The 21,501-nt window shown below is 43.8% G+C and overlaps 1 protein-coding gene across 1 annotated transcript in view; it reads left to right on the top strand.

The window, feature by feature from the left end:
* Window positions 1-21,501, top strand: part of PAPPA (pappalysin 1) — a 173,312-nt gene that overhangs the window by 11,651 nt on the left and 140,160 nt on the right. Inside the window, exon 2 of the mRNA XM_062505610.1 lies at window positions 15,021-16,089. Coding sequence (XP_062361594.1) covers window positions 15,021-16,089 — 1,069 coding nt within the window. The remainder of the gene's footprint in view (window positions 1-15,020; window positions 16,090-21,501) is intronic.

The following is a 21,501-nucleotide window of genomic DNA, read 5'->3' as shown; positions in this document are numbered from 1 at the left end:
AGATGTTCAGGGAGAAAAGGAGTACTGGGAGAAAAAGCAAATGTTAACTAAATGCATTACACACACAGTTTTGAAACATACTTGGCAGAGGGAAGGGCAAGCAATACAAGCCAGATTCTGCTGTGGAACACACCAGTGTAAACCTAGAGTAACTCCTTTGGAGAGGAAACCAAAGGGGGAGGGGAGGGGGCTGCTCCAGACCTGTGACTGTGTAGAATTTGGGGCAGAGACAGAGGGCATGCAATGGGGAAAGTGACCAAGCTGAGAGGTGGATGTTGTGGAGAGCAACCTCCAACCACCATCACCGCTGTCGGTGGTTTTATCTGGGTGTGTAATGGTTATGGTGATGCAGTGGGAAACATTTGTACAATGTGGAGTTGTTTTTGCTTTTTGAAGTATTTTCTGCATGTACCTATATCGTAATCCCTCCAGACTGTGGAACTGGGCCATGTACCAGTGTTACAGTGAGCCCTTTGTGTTTCCGGCAACAAACACTCCTGAACTCTGCTCTCCAGGCTTGTGGCCTAAACTCCTTCACCCCCGCCCGTACTGTCCCTTCTCCAGCAATAATATTCCCTCCTCTGTTTATAAACAAACACTCTCAGAGGAAGTTCACGGGAAGAAAAGTTAGTTAGTGAAAATCAACCACGCACCCAGGCCCAGGCTGTGGGTTGGAGCCAGCAGGGTTGCTGGATGTTTCCTACCCTGCATCTGCTTGTAGGAGTTTCTTTGATGAGGTGTTTATCTATCTGTCTAACTCTGTGTCTTCCTCATCTTTCCCCATCGTTGTGGAAAATAGAAAAGGAGTGGGGAAGAATTGTGGTCTCAATTTGCTTTGAAATCAGCATAGACAGCATTTGGGAACCCTGAGCAGGGAGGCTGACTTCAGTAACCCTGTAGATCTTCTTCTTGGTAAATCCACTGATTTTGTCTGTTTTGTTGTTGTTGTTCTTGCTTTTATAACATCAAAATCGAGATTCTGGCTCCTGGCAAAACTGTTGCTCTTGAGTTGCGCAAAGGCTATAAAAGAACTAAAATAGCCCAAAGGATAATTGTCCACTATAGTCTGAGCAAAGGGCTGATGGTACATCTGGTGTTGCACACCATTCTCACAGAACCACCCCTTCAGGAGGTAGGAGTGAGCAGGACCCAGGGGAGTGGGTAACACAGGACTGTGGTGACCGTGGGCATCAGCAAGGCATGGTAATGGTGCTGGCAGCAGAAAAACACAGAATGTTTTTTGACCTGTTTCAGAGGTCCCACAAATCTCTGATGGCACAGAATAAATGCTCAGTTTTCTTGTGGCTGCTCCTGGTTTGTGCCTTTAGCACTGCACCTTAGTCTCAGGTACAAGGTGAGTGGATTAGATGTTTGTTTCCTTCTGGGAGACAATTGGATCCTCTGATGAAGCTTTCTGGCCACTCAAAATGCACAGGAAGATTTATCAGATATGGGAAAGCTCTGGCAGTAAGGGAGGCAGCCTGGTCAGGGCTGTGGTTCCTCACTTGGGCAGAAGTGGGGTGTCAATGCAGTGCTCATGTCACTGTTCCAGGCTCCCTCTCTTCCATAAGGAGTGTGTTTGAAACTGTGGCTAAGGGAGCTTTTACAGATGTAATGGATGTGGGACTTGTGGTTCCACTTTTAGTTCTAAGAGCCTTGAAGTTTTAGAAGTGTACTACAAAAGGTGTCCAGTACTAGCAGAATCTCCATACCTTAAAATGGGATGGTTTAAAATAGTCTTATCTATTGCTTTTTGTTCAAAGAACAGTTTTTCTTACTGAACAAATATCTTCTGTCAAGTCTTATGTGTAAGACTACTCCAGTGTGGTCTCTCCACCTCCCATCCCAGTGAGGGGGGAAGATAATCAGAAGTGAGCATTTTGTATTGCAGCATGGACAGTTCATCTGTTGTTGCACAATCCCTTTGCCTTTGAGCAGGTTAAATAAAGGAGCAGGGTGGAGTGGTGGTGGAAATGGATCTGGTTTATACTGGTGAGCTTCCTCCAAGAATTCCAGCGTAACTATCAACAGTTTCTCCATGCAGGGAAGTTGAGCGATTCATTCTTACCCTTTGAGGAGTTCTGAATTATTGAAGAGCAGAAGATCTTCTGCTGGGAAAGGCTGGAATTCCCCGCAGTCCTCCTGCTAGGGGTGGTTTAATCAAACAGACTGTTTACATTCTGTGTCTCAGCAGAGGCAGTGCTCAAACAGCAGTGGTCTTCAACTGGACACTGTAGCACTTGGGGTTTATTTTATTTTGTTTAAAACATCGTCATACCACCAGTTTTACTGGGAAGTGGCCATCTGCAAACACCTGCAGGCTCCATGGAACAGGCTAGAAGAGGGAAGCAACAGCAGCTGCATCTCACAGAGGCAAAATGAGACAGCAAGGGGGCTGTGCTTCATCTCCAGAGGTTTCTGCAGGGCTGGGATTTGGCAGCAAAGGTGGGCTGGGAGCACTTGCACTCCTGGAGGAAGAGACCTTGCAGCAGGAGGAGGCTGAATGTTGGTCCAAACTCTTCTCTGAGCCTCAAACATTGATGTTAGAGGCAGAGAAGCAAACGTCTTTTTGCCAAAATGTTGTGCTTTGCCTCACACTGTGAAGGCCAAACTGTTCTGTGAACAGTTTCTGTGCTCTCAGACTTAAGAGGGCTCAGACTGAATGAAAAGGATTTATGTCTTCCATGAGAGGGAAGAAGGAAATGAAATTAGGACAGTTCTTCCTACCACCTCCCATCTCTCCACTCCCTCAGGAGGAACATCTTTTGCACCTATATCAGCAAACCAATAATTTATTGCACTCCTGTATGTCCAAAGTTTGCCATAAAATTTGAGTCAATATTTTAACTTGTGTTCAGCTACTTTTTTTTTATTCCTCTTTGGTCTGTTCTGGAAGTGATGTATTTCCTCTCCCCATGCTCAGGATCGTCTGTGCCTCACTGAGGAGGACGCACGCAAGTCGGCAATGTGGCCAACATTCTTCCAAACCCAAGCAACCCAACCAGCTGTTCAGCAGGGCTGTTATTTATTGAGAACTTTCAATGTGTTGAACACATGGTGTCCTTTGCCCTGTCGAGCCAGCAGCCTGGCTTTTTATGGGTTACTCTGACACTTGTCACACACTGGTGACAGAACAAGCTGGAAAAGGCACATGGGCTTATGTGAACATTATTTTAGAAGGGCTTTGCAACAAGATGTTCTATGGGGAAAGGAAAGACAGCAACCAGTTGGCAGAGGAGAAAACAGAGGCTGTTGCAAAGGGTAGAGGTTTCTTTTTGGCTGGTGCTTTCGGAAAGAGAACAGAGATTTCCTTCAGTGATAAATTAGATGCTTGGGGAGAAAGAAAGGGTGTTTGTTTCAGCAGTGATGCAACTCCTGTGTGAGAGAAGCAGACTCCCTCTCCTCCTAATTCCAGCTGCTGGTTCTGTGGCAGAGTAGAAGCGTACAGGTTGTTTTGGGGTTTTAGTTGCTGCTCTGCAATTGCTGCCTTCAGTTCTGTCCTTTCCATCTCCAAAGGTGGGACAATGGCTCTCAGCAGCCTGCAGAGAGATGCTGTTTGTGAGGGTGAGGAAATGTCATTAGTGCAGTGCTTCATGACTGAAGCTGTGAATGACAAATGCCACTCCTTTGCACCAACAGGTTGGAGTGCTCAGCCAGGAAGCCCCATTGGCCAGGGTTATGCTGGGTTCCTGTGCTGATGCAAAGGGAAGACTGAGGCTGTAGAATGCCAAAGAGACAGAAAGACAGGGGGCACATCTTGCCAATCTCCTACTTATCTATTTGTCCCATCTTTTTTTTCTCTTGACTTGTGTAAGATTGTATTCATGAATATCACAGGTATTTACTTTCCCCCACTGAAATATAGAACCACAGCCTGAACAGTGTGACTCTGGCCACATTTCCTCCTATTCAGCACAATGCAATCTTGGCTCTTTACTAGTTAATATTTTCTGTCAACAACCTGCGAGAAAACAAAATCAGTGCTGATAAAATTTGCAGATGTTGCAGAGTGCAGGGAGTGGTAAACAATGACCAAAACAGGACTCTCAGTTGGGTGTTTTCAAAGCTGAGGACATGCAAACTATGCATTAGAGCAAAGCCAAATATGAAGTCATTCATATAGAGAGAGGGGCAGCAGGTCGCACACAAAGGATGAATGGGGGGAAAGGATCTTTCACCTGGAAGCTGAATGTGGAGCAGTAACTGCCTGTTGGAATAGATAAAGCATGTAAATGTAAGCTGCCAATGTGAGGCTGTGGCCAAAGGTTGGAGTCATCGTTGGCTGGTTAAACAAGGAGATATTGAACAGGACTGGGGAGGTTGTGTTACCCCTGTAATGACACTGGAGTAGCTGTTGCCAAAGCACTTTGGCATTCTGGTATCTACAGTTTAAGAAGGATGTTATATGGAAGAGGATTTAGAGAGAAAACAATTAGTGGTCACAATAATTATATGATTTTTGACAAGTCTTGAAGTGTTGTACTCAAGAAGATTAGGAGGTGATTTGATCACCATGATCTAGAAATGAATGTTTTGGGAATATTAAACTGATAATTGTGGGTTGGAAATGAATGCTAGAGGATATGAGTAAATCCAATGGATCCAGTGGAGATTAAGCAACTTTAGAACAGAGCTTTTCAGCAGTGTTTTAGCCTTGAGAATAGTCAGTAATTGAAAAACCTTTCTGAGTAGAGTGGTGGAATATTTGTCACCTTAGCTTTCAATATAGAATTAATTGTTTTTGCAAACGGCAAGATCTTTAAAGAGGAATCAATTCAGTGGTCACCCATATTGTGTCTAAGAACTTCTAATGGCAGAGTATTCTGGGTTTTTTTGCTATTACTGGAAAAATAGTTGAAGCCAATAGTAAAGCACAAGCAGCGCTAAGATGCTGATTTCAAATTTTTAAATGTCTCTCTTTCCTATTTCTATGGGCTCTCCTTGACATTGGTAGGATATTTCTGATCACGACAATATTTCCAGCTCAGTGTAGGGTTTCCTCATCATCACTGCAGTTGGATTGTAAGGCTCTGTTTCATATGGTATTTTTAATCCTGTTTAGATATTGTCACCTTTTTCAGCATGATGTGCTGAGCAGTGACTTGACCTCTCCCCTTTGAAACAGTCCAGTGCACTGTCTGAAAACCATCTGAAAAACAAGACTAAAATCTTTTTTCGTTGAAGGTAGTAAGAGCTTTATTACCTCAATGATGCCAAGAGTTGACCTCCAGAACAGACTTGGGGGAGCAAAAATTAAGGTTTCCCTCTGGAAGCAGGACCATTGAAAATGCCAGGAATGTGAAGCCAACACAGCAGACCCTTAAAAAAAAAAGTGGATGAGAAAGCAGAGAATAAGCCAGGGGTGACTTCAGCTTGCCATCCCCTGGCTGGGTGGCCTGCCTCTGTCTCAGGGCAGAACACCAGTCCAGGGGATGCAGAATACTGGAATGACCTATCCCTGTGACTTTAGCTGAGTTGCAAACATTGACCAAAACCCTGTCAAAGGCAATTAGCATTCTGAGACAGGATTTCATTTCATTTGAGCCGTCCCCAGCTGGAGACTGTTCCTCAAAACTCAAATTTAAGCCAAGTGCTCCAAATGCCCCAGTCTGCTCCCTCCAAGCCATGTGCACATGTATATATAGGCCCCTGCACAGAGAAAATCGTGCCTGTACATGGTATTTTGTTAGTCTTCATTGCTCTGCTTCCAAATTTAACCAGAAGTAGAAGGGCTGAAATAACATAAGAAAGGTTGGACATATGATATTTCCTGCTGCTCAGCTAAATACAAGAATTGCCAAAAATCTTCCAAGGTAGCTTGTTTCTTTTACATTTTTCTCCCAGTTCTGCAGACTTGAGAAGGTCAATTACTTTCGAGAAGGATTTGGCTTTGGCAACACTTATGGAAAGCGAAGCAGAATTATGACCTTTTGGAGGTTTGCCCATCGCTGTCCCATCTTGTCCTTTAAGAACTAAAGGCTGAATTTTCACAGCTACAGTCTTCGGTTTAATAGGTGTGAATTTGTTTCTGTGCACTTCTAAGACATCATGAGTATCTGTGTGAGAATTTGCTTTTAGATGTCTATTTATTTGTGCTCACAGATCAAGTGATCACTGCTATTTGTAGAGCAGAAATACAGGCTCAGGTATTTCCAGGAGGAAAATCATACCAAAACAAATGAAATTGGATGCAAACCGAGCAGAATAATAAAGCTCTAAAATTATATACTTAGGTTAGTATGTGGTGACTCCAGCCTATCTGGAATGCATACTATAATAGTTATATCATGTTAGAGAGGCAGGTTTTTTTTCAGCAGGACGTTTCCTAGAAAGCAGAAATATCTCTGTGGTTTGTGTATGGGTTTGGAACTTGTGTGCAAGTATGGAGCAGGGAATTTAAGGCATGAAATAGTCAGGATTAGTGAAGGCCCGGATCCCTTTCATAAGAGCAGCAGAAAACAGGCACAATCAGCTCCCTTCTCCCCACTGCTATTGCAGCCTCCTCCTCTGTGGATTGTTTTGGAGTCAGTTCTTTGAAGGTTGATAAATGCCTCAGTTGTTTCTATTAGTACAGGAAAGATGCAGTCATATGGGAAAGCCAGATGCAGTAAGATACTTGGGTCTGGATAAGATTGAAGATATTTTTATATACATATAAGATATTTAATTTTCACAAGGCAAAGCCCTTGCAGGGTATAAATCAGCGTAGATGCACTGGAACCACTCAGTTTTGCACTCACAAAGTGTCTGCCCAAGAATGTTCTCAAAATCCAATTAAATAACTAGAACTGTTTCATGTGGAAATGCCCCTCAATTACAAAGACAAGTCTAAGCTATCATGATGTGATTTTTACAGTCTCCTCGCAGGGTGCCCTAGTTTGCATTCATGGAATTTTTTGTTTTTGTTTTGTTTCTGTAATAATGTGGATGTTGGCCATCTGTCTGATCCTGGAAAGGTTGTAAGGTTGTCCCTGCTCCCCAGGTTCTCTTCCCACTCCCTCATTGATCATAATGCTTGATTTAGGTGCCACTAGATTTCCTCCTTTGTTCTCCAGCCCTAACCTCCCCCCTGCAAACACACAGGCATTGTGCAACGGTGTAAAAGCTCTCCTGGCTGCAGCTGGGAGTAGTAACTGCTCAGCTGGTTCCAGCGCTGCCCTAAAGCTGCTGTAAAGGTCAGAGACAAGGGAATTCTAAAAAGCAAAACAAGCTGTGTTGTTGTCCCCCCCCCCCCCCCCCCCTTTAATCCTGGCTGTGTGTTTTGATCAGCACCACAAGCCACCTCGTGTGCAGAGCTCCCCTTCTCCCAGCCCTGTGTTTGTGGCCATCCAGGGCAGCGTGTCGGGCGCTCTCCCAGCCCTGCTCCGGGCTCGGGCGCTGCTGCAGCTGATTGACTTGCACTGCTTGTCAGACACAAAGCACATTTTGAAAGGAAATGCCATATTGAACTCCCCGTGAGCTGATGGGTATTGTGCACGGTCATCTGACGGCACAGATGTGCCCCTAATAATCCTTCCAGGAGAATATTTCCTCCTGGGATGCTCTGGCCATCTGATCTGCTCTGAGGTATGCTGACCTATCTTGACCCAGTTTATGATCAATTCTCTCTGCTGTTATCTAAAAGGAGCCCAGAAATATCTCTTTATCATTTAGATTGTCTGGAAGTTATGGTGTTATATGTCTGCTCGTTCCACAGAAGATACTCTGTGGTTGCTCTCAAGCATTAACTCTTACAAAGGGTTGGAAAGCCACTCTGGGTTAGAGTGGGCAAGAGTAAATTTCTCTGTAGAGCTTTGACAACTAATCAGTGTTTGGCAAACAGCACAGGGAGGAAGAGGAGATGTGGAAGCAAAGGTGGCTTGTGTTCCACCAAACGTTGCTGGGTGAATGCTGGGTGAATCACACCCTCATCTGTGTGAGTGACCCTTCTGCCTCTGTGCCTTTATCTTACTGTCCTTTCTCTCAGGCTTGTGTGTGCTGTGTATGTGTCTGTGAAAGAGGGATGGTTTCCCTGCACTCCTCCTGATGTGTATCCCTGTGTCTTGCAACACCTGCTTTTCAAGTGGGACTGGTGTTAATGGATTTCTCTGGAGGTGAATCAGCTGCCTCAGGTACAATGGGAGGGTTAATTTGTAATCTGGTTCTGCTGGGCAGTGAGCAGAGATAAGCTTGGGAGTTCAGAGGTGTGTGATGATCCCTTTCAGCCAAACCAACAAACTTATTGAGCACTTTCCATTCCTGATATTTGAAGGTTATCTGGGTTTTCATAAATACTAAACTCAACTGTTTAATAAGGCTACACTGGAGTGTCTAAAATTGGCAGCCAAAAACCTGAATTCTTGTTCTGAATCAAGCTGGATGCGAAGTCCATACATACATACATACATACATACATGTGACATATAGCAGTGATTCCCTGATGGAACATCAGAGTTTGACTTTAAGAAGGATCCAAGAGAAGTCTGTCTCTACTATCTTCACCGCTCCTATGTCTGTGTGTGTTAAAATCATCTCTAATAACATGGACACATACTGGTTTTCCAAGCTTCGTCCAAAAATATCCATTTGTTTCTCAGAACAAGGCAGGAGAAAGAAATAGTTTTGCAGGTATTAGTATTAGATATTATAGTGTCCTTACCCTTGTCTGGAATGTTCTGGTGATCCCAGACTTCCTAGCAGGGACTGAAGTTTGACCCTTGCGAAGGATGTACATTTTTCTGTCTATCTAAAAGGCTGCCTAAAGATGGTTATTAGATCATAAACAGTTTATTCACCAAGCACCAGTCTCCACTGGTCCCGCAGCTTTATTGTGAAATGCTTGAGGAGATCTAGATAAGGAGTAAACCTTCCCACTACCCCTTATTTACGCTGAGGCTGTTGATGAAGGAGCCCTTGGCAAAGCCATACCCAGCCCTGGGCTGGCCCTGTTATAACAATGCAAGGACTCAGGTCCTTCTCTGCCCAGTGGTTACAGTGCTGTGTGTTCACTTACACCTGAAAACCCTCACAATCTATAATTTCTCACTAAGCCCAGCCTACCAGATGCATTTGCAGTAACCTTTTCTATACTGTGAGCGGGTGTATTCCCACAATAGGCTTGCTGGAGTGTCACTAATATGATTGTCCATGCCAGTGGCTGCTCTTTTGCAGCCCACATGATTTTGTTATCAACAGGGAAGGATTTATGTAATGTTCATAACTAACCAGCCACTATAAATTCATGTCTTGCTGTTGTTCAGACTTCAAGGCATCTCATTGAGCAAATGAGTGACTGGGAATTTGAGAAACAGTACACAATGTATGCTTAATTTGATGCAAAATTACACTGATATAAAGATTTTGATTTTAAAGAGCCTTGGGCTAAATTCTCAATGTTAATTAGGCATGGCTGTGTTAGACTGTATTTCTACATGATGAAGTTCTTGTCTTTCATGGCAGAACAAAAAGATCTCTGTCCTCTCTCAGGTCTGAATCCTCTGGCATAGCTTGTAAAGGATAAAATCTGGTGTGAATTCAGCTAGATTGATAGCAGCAGCAAACATCCCCTTTTTGCTCTTTAAGTAGTACATTGCCACCTGAGCAAGCCTTAGGTGGTTTTCTTGAACCACTCCTTGTCTCAGGGGGTGACCTCAGGAGGCCTCTTAGCTGTGTTGGAAATGGTATAGATGGAGATATTGCCTTAAGTACTCTGGACTTTGAATTATTTAACTATTGTGGAAGGAAGTGGGGCTGGGGGAAGCACAGCAAAGGAAAGGGGAGATTATTTCTCCCCTTTGTAAAACTATATTGGGTTCAACATCATACCATGAAATATCCAGTGCAGAACTCAAGAACTGCTCCAGTGGATCTTCACTGACTTATCCAATTGCATGGAACATGGGGATACTTAACCCAAATCTGTCGGTTTTAATTATTTTCTTCTGGACAGATAAAAGCTTTCTATAGGTTCCTGTAGAATATTTGTTCTTTCAAGCGTTCTTCTGCACTTTGATACTAAACGATTAAAGCATGCTGAAGAAAAAAACAGCCCCAACCTTTAGCTCCCTGTTCTTGGGCCCCCTGACTGTAGCTTTGATTGTTGACCTAAATTCCCCTTTCATAACTGAGTCCTGTCACCTCTGGTTGGAGTCTCCCAGCGAAACAGGCACAGCCAACTTTCAGAAGTGCAGGGCACTGTTTTCCATTCTGCCTTGTGTGGCTCTGCAGCACCTGATGTGCTCAAAGCCAAACTTCCCTCTTCCTCTTCCCCCACCTCACCTCGTGGAAATGAAACCATAAAACCTTAACAAGGGTTTGTTTTTTTGTTTTTTTGTTTTTTTTTTTTAACTTTTACTTTTGCCTTTCCCGGTCTCCCTCTCCCCCCACTCCCAGTTGCTCAGCAAAGTGAGGAAACTTTTCCTGCATGAAGAATGAAATTCTTAGTTCATTCTATAGCTGGGTTGGCTGCTGCAAAGACTGCTGGTATCCAGACATAAGAAATGGCACTGAAGGGAGGGAAAGGGACCCTGGAGGATGTTATTTATAACACTGCAGTGGGTTACAGCAGCCTGTATGGGCTACTCCAGCCTCTCTTCTGTCAAACTGCCCACAGAGGGCTGCTTCTGGCTCCAGCAGCCTCCAGCTGTGAGTTGCTGTTCCTCTGCTCCTGGGCCAGTTACAGCAATGCCTCCTGTCCTCACCCAGGGCTGTCTCCCACAAGTTCAGCTGCTGATTTTCTGTGCTGTGCACATGCTACCAAACCCTGCCCAGTGCCCAGAGCCCATGTAAGGATATGGCTCTATTTAAGCCCCCAGAAAAGTTCTGAAACAAAATGTCTCATAAATGCTGGTATTGGTTAGGGGGTCCAGAAGGAGGTCAGATGGACAGTGATGGTGGAGCTATTGTGGGTCAGTAGCCAAAGAACTGAGATTTTGCTGGTAAAAGAAAAGAGGGAGACTATCTTGCTCATTTTCCATGTTTGGCTTTTGGCTTTGAGCCACCGGAATTGAATTATCCAGCTTTCCCCACTCTTTTGATGCCTAAGAATTTACTTTTCCTATAAGGGACAAACATCATAGGACTGGAAGAAGCTTTGTGGGCCATTGAAGTCTGTCTCTGGCCAAGCATAATGGAATGTGGCATCTTCCTCTGTTCGTGCACTTCTCCAGAGTCCTCTGAGAAGTGACTCACTCCTTTGTGGGGAAGAGAGGCTTCCAGTGCCTCTTGCTGGAAAGCTGAACTAGCACCTCTTCTTCTTTTTTTAATTAAATATAAAATTCCATTTCAATCCCTTGGGCATCAGGAACAAGAGCTTTAGAAGGAAAAAATCATTCAGGCTAAGGAGCAGGAAGGGCTGTCAGTGTTCTCCTCAGCTGGAGCTCCATCCCTTTCTAGCAACTCAGGGCAAGCAGAAGTGAAGAAAACTGTTTGCTGCTGTATGAAACTTGTACATATTTTTTTAATCTAATTGCTGTGGGGAAAACAAACATCAGTTTTATTTCACACCATTTCTTGGCTCAGAAACTTCAGGCACATTCGCCAAATTGTGGTTTTTCAGTCATTGGCTGTGTCTCATTTACCATGAGGCCTCTTTGGTTGTAAAGAGATATTAAGTAGCTAAAAATGTCCTTTACCACATTATTGTAAAGAATTCTCAGTGTAAATGAGAATTTAAACTCTGTACATTTTTCATGTAAATGTTGGTTTTGGTCACAGCTGACTTGAAATTTGGAGTGTCAACCATTATATGGGGTGATTTTGCTCAAAACCAGCCTTGTTTGGGGTAAAAGAGGCCTCTTCTTGTTTAAAATGTTCTTAATTATGTCTGAGAAATAACTCATGGCTATGGAACCTTTTACTAAATTGAAATAAATTGTGAAAACATCAAATTATTCAGTTTTCAGAAGTTCTGGCCATTATTTCACATGTCCCTCTTCCAATGGCTTTGCCCTTATTAGTTGTCATAGAAGAAGTAATAAATTCTTTTATTATGACATCCAGTGTCCCAGCTGAAATTAGTTTCATTGTGCTGGGGACAAAACGGAAAAGTGACACTCCCTTAGCCAGAGGATCCTTAGTCCAAAGCCAAAAGTAGAGTGAAGGAAAATAGGTGAAGCGTTCAAGCAAAAGAGGGTCATAAGGAGCTGGTACAACTTGCAAGGGAGTTGGGTTTCTTATCCCAGCACAAGGAAGTGTGGGTTTCTTATCCTTTTTTTTTTTTTTTACATTTTTTCCTCTCTTAAGAATAAAAAAACTCTTGCTGCTGAAAGGCTTGTGCTCAATCCATCTTTTCATCAAGAGTTGGATGTCTGCAATAGTAAAAGTTTGAGAAAAGAATACTGTACGTGGCATAAGGATTCAGTAATGACCTTTGCCCTAAACTAGAAAATGCAAGGAACTGGAATAGTAGAGTGTTTTAGTTCAGCAGCTTTCATACTGGTGTGTTCAGTGGTGTCCCTATTGTCACTGGATTTTTTCTTTTCCTGTCCTCCTTTGGCTCCCTGTAAATCTTGAATTGATGGCACCTCTTTGAGCCCAACTCAAGACATGTTGAATCACGTCAGGGTTTGAAGGCTCAAAGACAAAGGAGGATTGCTACTATTCTGTAGTATTCCTCCAACAGCTCTTCATGCTCAGCAGAGGTCAATCATCAGCATCATGCAGCACTTCAGAGAGAGGAAGATGTTCTTTAAGTGCTGCCTGGGAAACTGGATTTCCATCCCACAACAATTTATCAGTTCTTTGGGGGAATATTTCCAGCCCCAATGTGTGTAAAGAGCAAAAATTCTTGACTCTTAAAGACTATACGGTGGATTTCCCTGGAGCTGTAGATCTGTTACAGGACTTCCAGCTCTCCATCCAACCATGGGGATCTTGGGTGCCTGAAGAAACAGGCAGAGCAGCTTCTGTGTGTGCAGCTGCTTTGTGATCCACAGACCTGGAGGATTTGGTCACTGGATGGTAAAGGAGAGGTGGGGATTGTGGCAGGAGTGAGATGTCTGTGCCTCAGTCAAAACAGCCCAGGGAGTCCCTGGGGTTCCCCGGCCATGCCGAAGACATGCAGATTCTCAGAGGGATTTGTTGGGACAAGCCCATTTCTGCATCACTTTTTCTTCTCTCACCATACTGGCGTTTCCTGGCAGGCAAAAATTCTCTTACAAAATGCCTGATCAGCTCTAATGGTCTTATTACAATAAGCTGAGATTTTTATGACTTATTTGGGAGAGGGACTTGTCTTGCCAGCTGTCTTGTTATTCATTGCAGTATTATCCACCCACTGTCGTTGGACAATACGTTCATTTGAGATGCATAAAAATACAGACTTTTATGGGCTCTCATCCATCTGAAAATGAATGCTTTGTAAAAGGATTTATTTCATAAAGAAAAACTTAAAAACATTTCAAAAACAGACTCCAGAAGGTTATTGGTTGCTTTGGCTCTCGTAACACAAGTTCCTCGGGTAAATATCCCAGCAAATGCATTTTTTTTTTTTTTTGGAACCTTTTTTTTTCCTTGCCTGGTTCTGCTCCTCTCCTTTCTCGTGATCAGAAGTAGCAGTATAAACCAGAAGCTGGTCTTGAAAAGGTTTTGAACTGAGTGCACCCTACAGATGAATAAACACATTACCTTCCGAACCCTGGGATCTCTCTTCCAAAGGAAACAGGAAAAGGGGGAGCTCAGAATCCCTAGCAAAATACCAGTGTGCAGAAAAAAAGGCCCGTTTAAATGTTTTTAACTTTCCCATCAGAAGAGTTTTTTTTACAGGGGGAGGAGGTGGAGAGGGGCAGGGTGTGAGGAGAAGGGGGGAAGGTGGGTGCTGGGAGAGGGGAGGAAAAATACAGTGAATGCTCCTGTAACCTTTGCTCTGTTGATACTAGACAAGACTGCACTGTTAATGAGTGATTGTTAACAGATGGCTCTTGAGCAACTTAGTCAGAAGCAGAAGATGTTATTTGGTTGTAGTGAGGGGAGGGTGAGGGTGCAGGGGTGAGGTAAGGGGATATTTAGTCTTTTCACAAGGAATGAAATTGTCAGAGATTTATGATTTTCCTTTAGGCTTTTGGATGTGGAGGCTCTGGGGAAGGATTGTTTTCTATGTGCTGATAGTAGAAAGGCCATTTGGTGCTGAAAGCTCCAATGATTTTGTTTTTGGTGAGGGGTGTCCCTGCAGCCCTTGGCCTTTGAGAACTGAAGGATGGAAATCTCTGTCTTTAACTCGCCAAGTCTTGTGTCCCAAACTGGCAGGAGTGGGCTCTGTCCACTGCTTGGAGCTGTCTGAGGTGAGAGAGCTCTAAGAATGGAGCTACACTTTGGGACAGAAATCTTTCCATGGTGCACTGAGTTGTTAGGAAGTGTGCCTGTGAGAGGGCAGGAATCTTTCGGAATGTCCATCTTTCTGTGGATGTCCATCTGCATGTATTTCTTGCCCTTTCCCACTGTGGTGTTCCTAGTGAATGCCATGTGCTTATTGTTTTTTATTGGGCATGACTTTGAAGGCAGCCTAAACACGTCCCATTCACTCTCTGTAGGATTTGCATGCTCGAACTTACCAAGATGACTGCAGCTGCTCAGTGTTTCTCATAGTGTGCGGAATTTAAATTTTGTATTTATTTCCCTTCTGGACCTTATAAGTTACAGGGTTCAGGGGTATGAGGGATGAGTGACATCAACAGGGATTGGGTCTCAAGACTGTTTTTTGTTTTCAACCACTGATGAATGGCTTGAGGGAAGGGGCAAACCAAATGCACAGTCCAATGTTTTGTTGATAGGAATTTACAGAAAAGTTTTGGGCTTTGGGCAGGAAGAGGGAATCTCATTTGTACACACCACTGGCAAATCTTTACCTTTAATAGGATGTCTTGACATGACCTCCCACAATGGTGCACTAGATGATTTAAAGTCTTCCTTGTGCACTAACTATCTAACAGATGTAGGTGAGTGTGTGTATATACATTTAGAGAGATATATTTACACAATTTAAAGGCTAACGCCTTCATTCTGTCATCCTTATTTATTCGTATTTCTCTTTTGGGGGCACATAGGACTGTATGACAAATGTTCTTACACCTCCCGTGACCGAGGCTGGGTCCTGGGGATTAACACCGTCAGTGACCAGGGGAACAGAGACCCCCGCTATTTCTTCTCGCTGAAGACGGACCGTGCTCGCAAAGTCACCACCATCGCAGCACATCGCAGCTACCTCCCCAACCAGTGGGTGCACCTGGCTGCCACCTACGACGGGCACCTGATGAGACTCTACGTGAACGGTGCCCAGGTGGCCACAAGTGGAGAGCAAGTGGGCAGCATCTTCAGTCTGCTGACCTTGAAGTGCAAGGTGCTCATGCTGGGAGGAAATGCCCTGAACCAGAACTATCGGGGTTATGTGGAGCACTTCAGCCTCTGGAGGACAGCCCGGTCTCAAAAGGAGATCTTGTTGGACATGGAGCAGGCGATTCACAGGCACGACACGCCCCTACCTCAGCTCGTTCTTCAAGACAGTTTACTGAATGTGAAAAGCAGCTGGTCCCCCATGAAGGATGGCAGCAGCCCTCAGACCAAGTTCAGCTACCACCACGGCTATTTGCTGGACACCAGCCTGGACCCTCCTCTCTGCGGACAGACAGTGTGTGACAACACTGACGTCATCGCCAGCTACAACAAACTGCCCAGGTTCCGCCGCAACAAAACCGTGCGCTACCGAGTGGTGAATCTGTACGACGACAAACATCAGAACCCCACCGTCAGCCAGCAGCAGATCGAGTTCCAGCACCAGCACCTGAACGAGGCTTTCAGCCGCTATAACATCACCTGGGAGCTGGAGGTGCTGGAGGTGAAGAATTCTTCCCTTCGCCACCGGCTCATCCTGGCCAACTGCGACATCAGCAAGATTGGGGATGAGAACTGTGACCCCGAGTGCAACCATACCCTGACGGGGTACGACGGCGGGGACTGCCGGCACGTCCGCCACTCGTTCTCCAACAAAAAGAAGCAGAACGGGGTGTGTGACATGGATTGTAATTACGAGAGGTACAACTTCGATGGGGGGGAGTGCTGCAACCCAGAGATAACAGAAGTCACCAAGACCTGCTTTGACCCATATTCTCCTTACAGGTAGGCAATTTCTTTTTATGATCATATTGATGAATATCTGTCTAGGTATTAATCATCCTGCTGGCTGTTGAACCCTTTCATCATTGCTGTTAAGGGCTTTGGAGTTTAATCAATTTATTTTTTCCCCAGTATTTGGCTCACATTGCAGTTCTCCAAATGCAGCCTCATGAATGGTATCAGCAGTGTCTTGCCCCTGAATTGGTATTCTCCAGCCAGGCTAAGGAAAATCTGTGCTAAAGACGGAAGCAGCCAATTTTGAGAGACCCATTAGTTGTTGGCTATGAGCAGCATATTGTAACAGTGCACAGTTTATTTTAACTCCAGACTCTGAGGAGTGGGGATTAGATGTCACAGAAAGCTCATGTGTTTTTGGAGAGGGAAAAGGCCCTCGGGCATGCAACAGAACATGAATACTCTTAGGTAGACTTTAATTCTGTAGCACTTCTTTGAAGGTAGGTAGGTAATTCCATACTCTCACTGCTGTGTACAGCTCTCTTTGGGCACTGCTGTGGAGGGGCAGCTGAGTCCGGGGGTTGTGAGGAGGGAGGTGGGTGCCTGGTTCCTGTTGCACACTCTGAGTGGGTGATGAAACTCTTGTGTGCTCCTTTCTACCTATAAATGAAGACGGGGTAATGCCACTTCATTACAGGGCAGCTTTCTGTGGGTGAATGTGAGCTCATAAAATCCTCATCTCCTCAACTAAGGTGTCCTTAGGCTGAAGTTTGAGAAGTGGCATCCCTGAACAACTTGCATCAGGTGGGTACCATGTACCCACAATTTCTCCAAATTCAGACAAGTTGGTACTTGTGAACGAGTTAGAAATGCAAGAACAGAAAAGATGAAGATTGAAGCTGAAATTCTGTTCTCTGTGTTCCATGTTACAGCTTTTTTAGGGCAATTCTTGCAGCCATAGGGGGAAGCTTCTAAATGGTCAGAACACCCAACACCAAAATTCAGGTTACGAAGAAAAGTATGAGCTCTTCAGGAGTCTCTTCCATTGCAGCAATTCAGGCTATATTTATAGCTTCCTTAACAGAGAGAAATTTTTAAACAACATTACCAGCTCTACTGGAGCTTTAAATACACATAATTAAGTTGGAAAGAAAAGCCTTTTTTTTTTTCTACTCCAGCAAGGTTGTTGTTTAAAAAATCCTTCTAGCTAAGTTTGTATTCAGTCACTTACCAGTGAACAAAGCTCAAATGAGGAAGTACTATAAATATTTATGCTTGAAAACATTGAAAGGGAAAATACCGGTTTTTAATACTGTTCAAATGAAGAGAAACTCAGCTAAGCAAATATCATCAAAGACATCATGCAAATTAGATTGCTTTAACACTGTAGTTCTGAGAACTCGAGGTGTTAGTTATAGCAACTAGTACAGTTTTTGGGAAAAAAATACATTATTTTTAATCTGATGGTACCCTTTTATCACTTGTTCTGTGACCAGCATAATACCCCTATAAAATGAAACAAGAGATTACCTTGTAAATGATAGTTCACAGATTTAAGGCCACTCCATAATGTTATTCTGAGATACAGAAATGTTTCAAATGAAGCCTTTTTTGATGCACAGACTATGCTTGCACCAGTCCAAGCAAGACATTGAGTTGCGAAATTTGAAGTTACCTTAGCACCATGTAGCTGCTTTTCATGTACTATTTTGTGTTCATTTTGGAGACAACTACCTGGCTGAGTTTGTTTGGAGGACTTACATGTCATGGACTTGCAAAAATCCTCCTCTTGACCTGAAATAGTGAGGAAGAAAATCCAGAGATGCTCCAAGATGGTTTTTTTTCTTTTTTTTTTATTTTTTTTGTTTTGGGTTTTTTTTTTTTTTTTTTTTTTTTGATAGCAGAAATATTTAATTTATTTATCTATGCACAGACATTGTAATACAGCATTGATCATGGGCAATGAAAGCACACAGAGGGCAGTATGAGAAATTCCATGTCTCTGGAACCTTTGGTGGCTGATGTGCTTTGGCTGAGCTCAAACTCCCTGCTATGATGGGTGTTTGTACTCACTAAGGCAAAATAGAGCAGTTAGGTCTGTGGACATATCACTGGAGTTTGTAAACCTGACTTACACTGCTTTGGGTATTTAGGTTAACAAATACAGGTTTAGGGCAGTGATTTTGGCAGCAAAGCCTTTACTGACAACAGGGGTGAAGATTCAAACCTTGTGTTTGGCTTTGGTACTGCTGTCAGCATCATCCCCTGAGAGAGAGATTTCCATGTCAATTAGTGACAAAATCTGGTTGGTACCATCTGGGCACATTTTGCATCCCCAGCCCCTCTTGTTGTCACTTCCATTGGCCAAGAGTCCTCAATCCCCTCCAGTGCAGACCTTGCACCACAGCAGTGAAGACATTGCAGCCATGGAGAACTCACGTCTCATTTCAGGTATTTCCTCCGCCAAAGTTCATTTGAACAATAGCAAGAAGAAAGGGGAAAGATCATTCAATTTGGTGAGGAAAGGGAGGGAAGAAAGAAAGATGAGATGGTACTAATAAAAATTTTCCCGAACTTTATTTGTAAAGACTTTTCAGAGTCCTCCTTGGTACTGGGCTTTGCTCCTTCCACACCCTCAGTGTTAGCAGTTGCAGCCAGCTGTTCACCAAGCAAAGCTTATTCATGAAATACTTCTGTCCTCTGGAACTAACCAAAAAGTGCTAATGCTTGATTAATGCTGTAATAAACAGGAGCCCTCCTCAATGCCTCTTTGTCCACAAAAGATGACATATCTGTTCCCAGCCCAAAAGTGTTCCCACTTTCCTTCTTCTGATGATGAGTCCCAGTCAATGAAGGTCCATCCTGGGACAGAGTTGCTCTGAGCCTTGATACAAAAATCACTGTGGGTGCTTTGTGACTAAGTGATACCACTGGAACAATTCCAAGACATCCCTGATCTGGGTTACAATTTTCTTGTGATCTTTTTGGGCACCTTGGACAAAGGGCTCAGGTACTTTGATGGTGTCATTCAGTCACTGTGGTGGTGCAACTGTGGTGACTTCAGAGCTGATCCCAACAGCACAGCTGGTTGGTTTATTTTCTGTTTCCTGCCTTTGTGGCACCTCTCCAAAATATAACTGCAAAAAGCTGATGTTCTATGCTGTAGTGAGGTGGCAGAGATTTATGTACATTTAAGTTTGTCAGAGGGACTGCAGTAAGAATGGGGACTCTGCTCTCAGAACTGCTCAGCAGAAAAGCTGTAAACATTGTGGTACCAACTAGATCATCTCTCCTCTTTTTTAATAGCCTGCAGGGAAAAAACAAAGGACTGGTTATCATTAGCCACACAGCAGGCTTTATCCAAGAATATCTGCCTCACTTCTCTTTATTAATTTCATGAGAGTGGGACAAAATGTATTTTGTCCCAGCAGAAGGTTTACAAATATTGTTCTGCTTTTCTGCAATTCCAGGAAATTAGAACATGCTAAGATCATACAGTCTGGCCCAATACAAAGGGAAGGAGCAAGAATAAGTCTTTCTTGCCAGAAAGACTCATTCTTTGTGTTATTTGGTATATTGCTGGTTACAAAACAGGGAAGACTTTGAGCTCATGACACCTACCATGGCTGCTTTTCAAAGAACTTGAAAGAAGCAGCAAGGGATCATAGGAAACCATACTCGGTAAATGCCATTTGATGTGGTGAGTTCTTGCACCATCCTATGGTTAACTGAGACGTTCCTTTTATGTAATATGGGCTTGCACATCAGGCCTCACCACAGGATTTCATGGACAGATAAGGAAGCATTCCCCTTGGTGCCTTCTTAGGAAAACGCTGATGAAATTCCTGAAGCAGTAAAAGTACTGGAGTCTCTTCAAGGCTCCCTCAATCCATATGGCCTACCAAATACTTGCTGGAAATCCCCCAGAATAACTGTCCTGGGGACAGACTTTGTCAACATCCACATGTGTGCTGCAAAGGCTCACAGCCCTTCATTTCTGCCTAAACAAGGGGCAAGATGAGCTGTACAAGCTCTGGTCCATTTGCAGCAAACTCAGGTTGGCACCAAACCAAGGAATCATAGAACCACAGAATGATATGGGTTGATGATATGGGTTGATGATATGGGTATGATTAAAGATCATCTAGTTCCAACCCTCCCTGAGAGCTGGAGCCCAGTGTCCTGCTGATCCCACCCTCTTCCGTGTCCTTTTCTAGCACTTGTGTTGGACAGTTCAGCTCTGTTCATATCGTGTCACACCAGCTCACTCAGGGTTATGGGCACTGGCACATTCCAAGCATACATAAATTAGACTTAAAATGCATGCCTGAAACATTTGTAGGAACTTCCATAGTGTTTTTGAGCAGCAGTTGGTGTGACGGAGCTGTGTAGGAGCACACTGGGCTAGGACAATGTGGGCCAAAGCAGTAGCATCAGGAGGAGGAGATGGTGGCCAGGGCAGCCTCAGACAGGTGATTGAACTGCACTTCAGGGCTCTTCCATGGAGTGTCAGATCAACCTCTTTTCCTCCTCTTCTTCTGGAAATCTCTTCATGAGACATACTTAAAAAATGTGGTCAGATTACTCTGAAGGAGGGAGGCACACTGAATGCCCTTTTCCAGGAGCTAGAGTTGTAAGAAACGCTCCTTGATTCCCAATGAAGCACTAATTTCCACTTAATCCAAAACACTAAAAAGAACAGAAGAAATTCTTCAAAGCTCTTCAGTTCCGGGAGCTTGAGAACTTAATCCCCTGCCTCGAAGAGACCATTGTGCAGCTCTTGACATCAAGGATTCCTGCATTCATATAGGTATCAGACAGACATATAGCAAATACCTGAGTTTTTGTCTAGGGATTCAGTGTTAAATGTCCAGTTCTTTAATTAGCAGCTCCAGGGCTGTTTAGAAGGTGAAGAGTAACACTGTCAAGGACAGAGCTGCTGTATCTTGGTAGTTGTCACCCAAAAGCCAAGTCCCAACAGGAAATCCTCTGTTCTCTCTGTTTATTCTGTCCTCTGTTCCAGATGTCAGGGATGTTAATCAGCTGGGAGGAGTTGCATCTGTTCCCATGCTAGCAACTGACATTTATAAGTCTAGTATTGAATTCTGATACAGACAGGACTGCAGTGCTAAAGAAACTTTTTCTATACAATTGCACACCCTAGAAACAGTAGGAGTTTGCTCGATTTAGTTTGACCCACAGTCAACTTTTCCAACAGCTTTTTTCAAGAAACATTTTTTCCCCAAGACTCACAGAACTCATGGTTTCTTTCATGGATGCTCTCCATTAAGGAAAAAGATCACTGTCTGGTCAAACTGCAGGAAGCTTGGGATGAAGGGGGCCTATAAAATCTATGAAATAAACTATCAGAGATCATTAAGAATCCTTGTGGGAGACAACAGATTAAAGTATTATTATACCCCCAGTGCTGATGCAGACCCATTTGTCTCTGAAACCTCA

Source organism: Cinclus cinclus, chromosome 19 (assembly GCF_963662255.1).
Source record: "Cinclus cinclus chromosome 19, bCinCin1.1, whole genome shotgun sequence".
Lineage (NCBI taxonomy): Eukaryota > Metazoa > Chordata > Aves > Passeriformes > Cinclidae > Cinclus > Cinclus cinclus.
The sequence above is the reverse complement of the archived record's forward strand: the minus strand, read 5'-3'. Positions and strand labels throughout refer to the sequence as shown.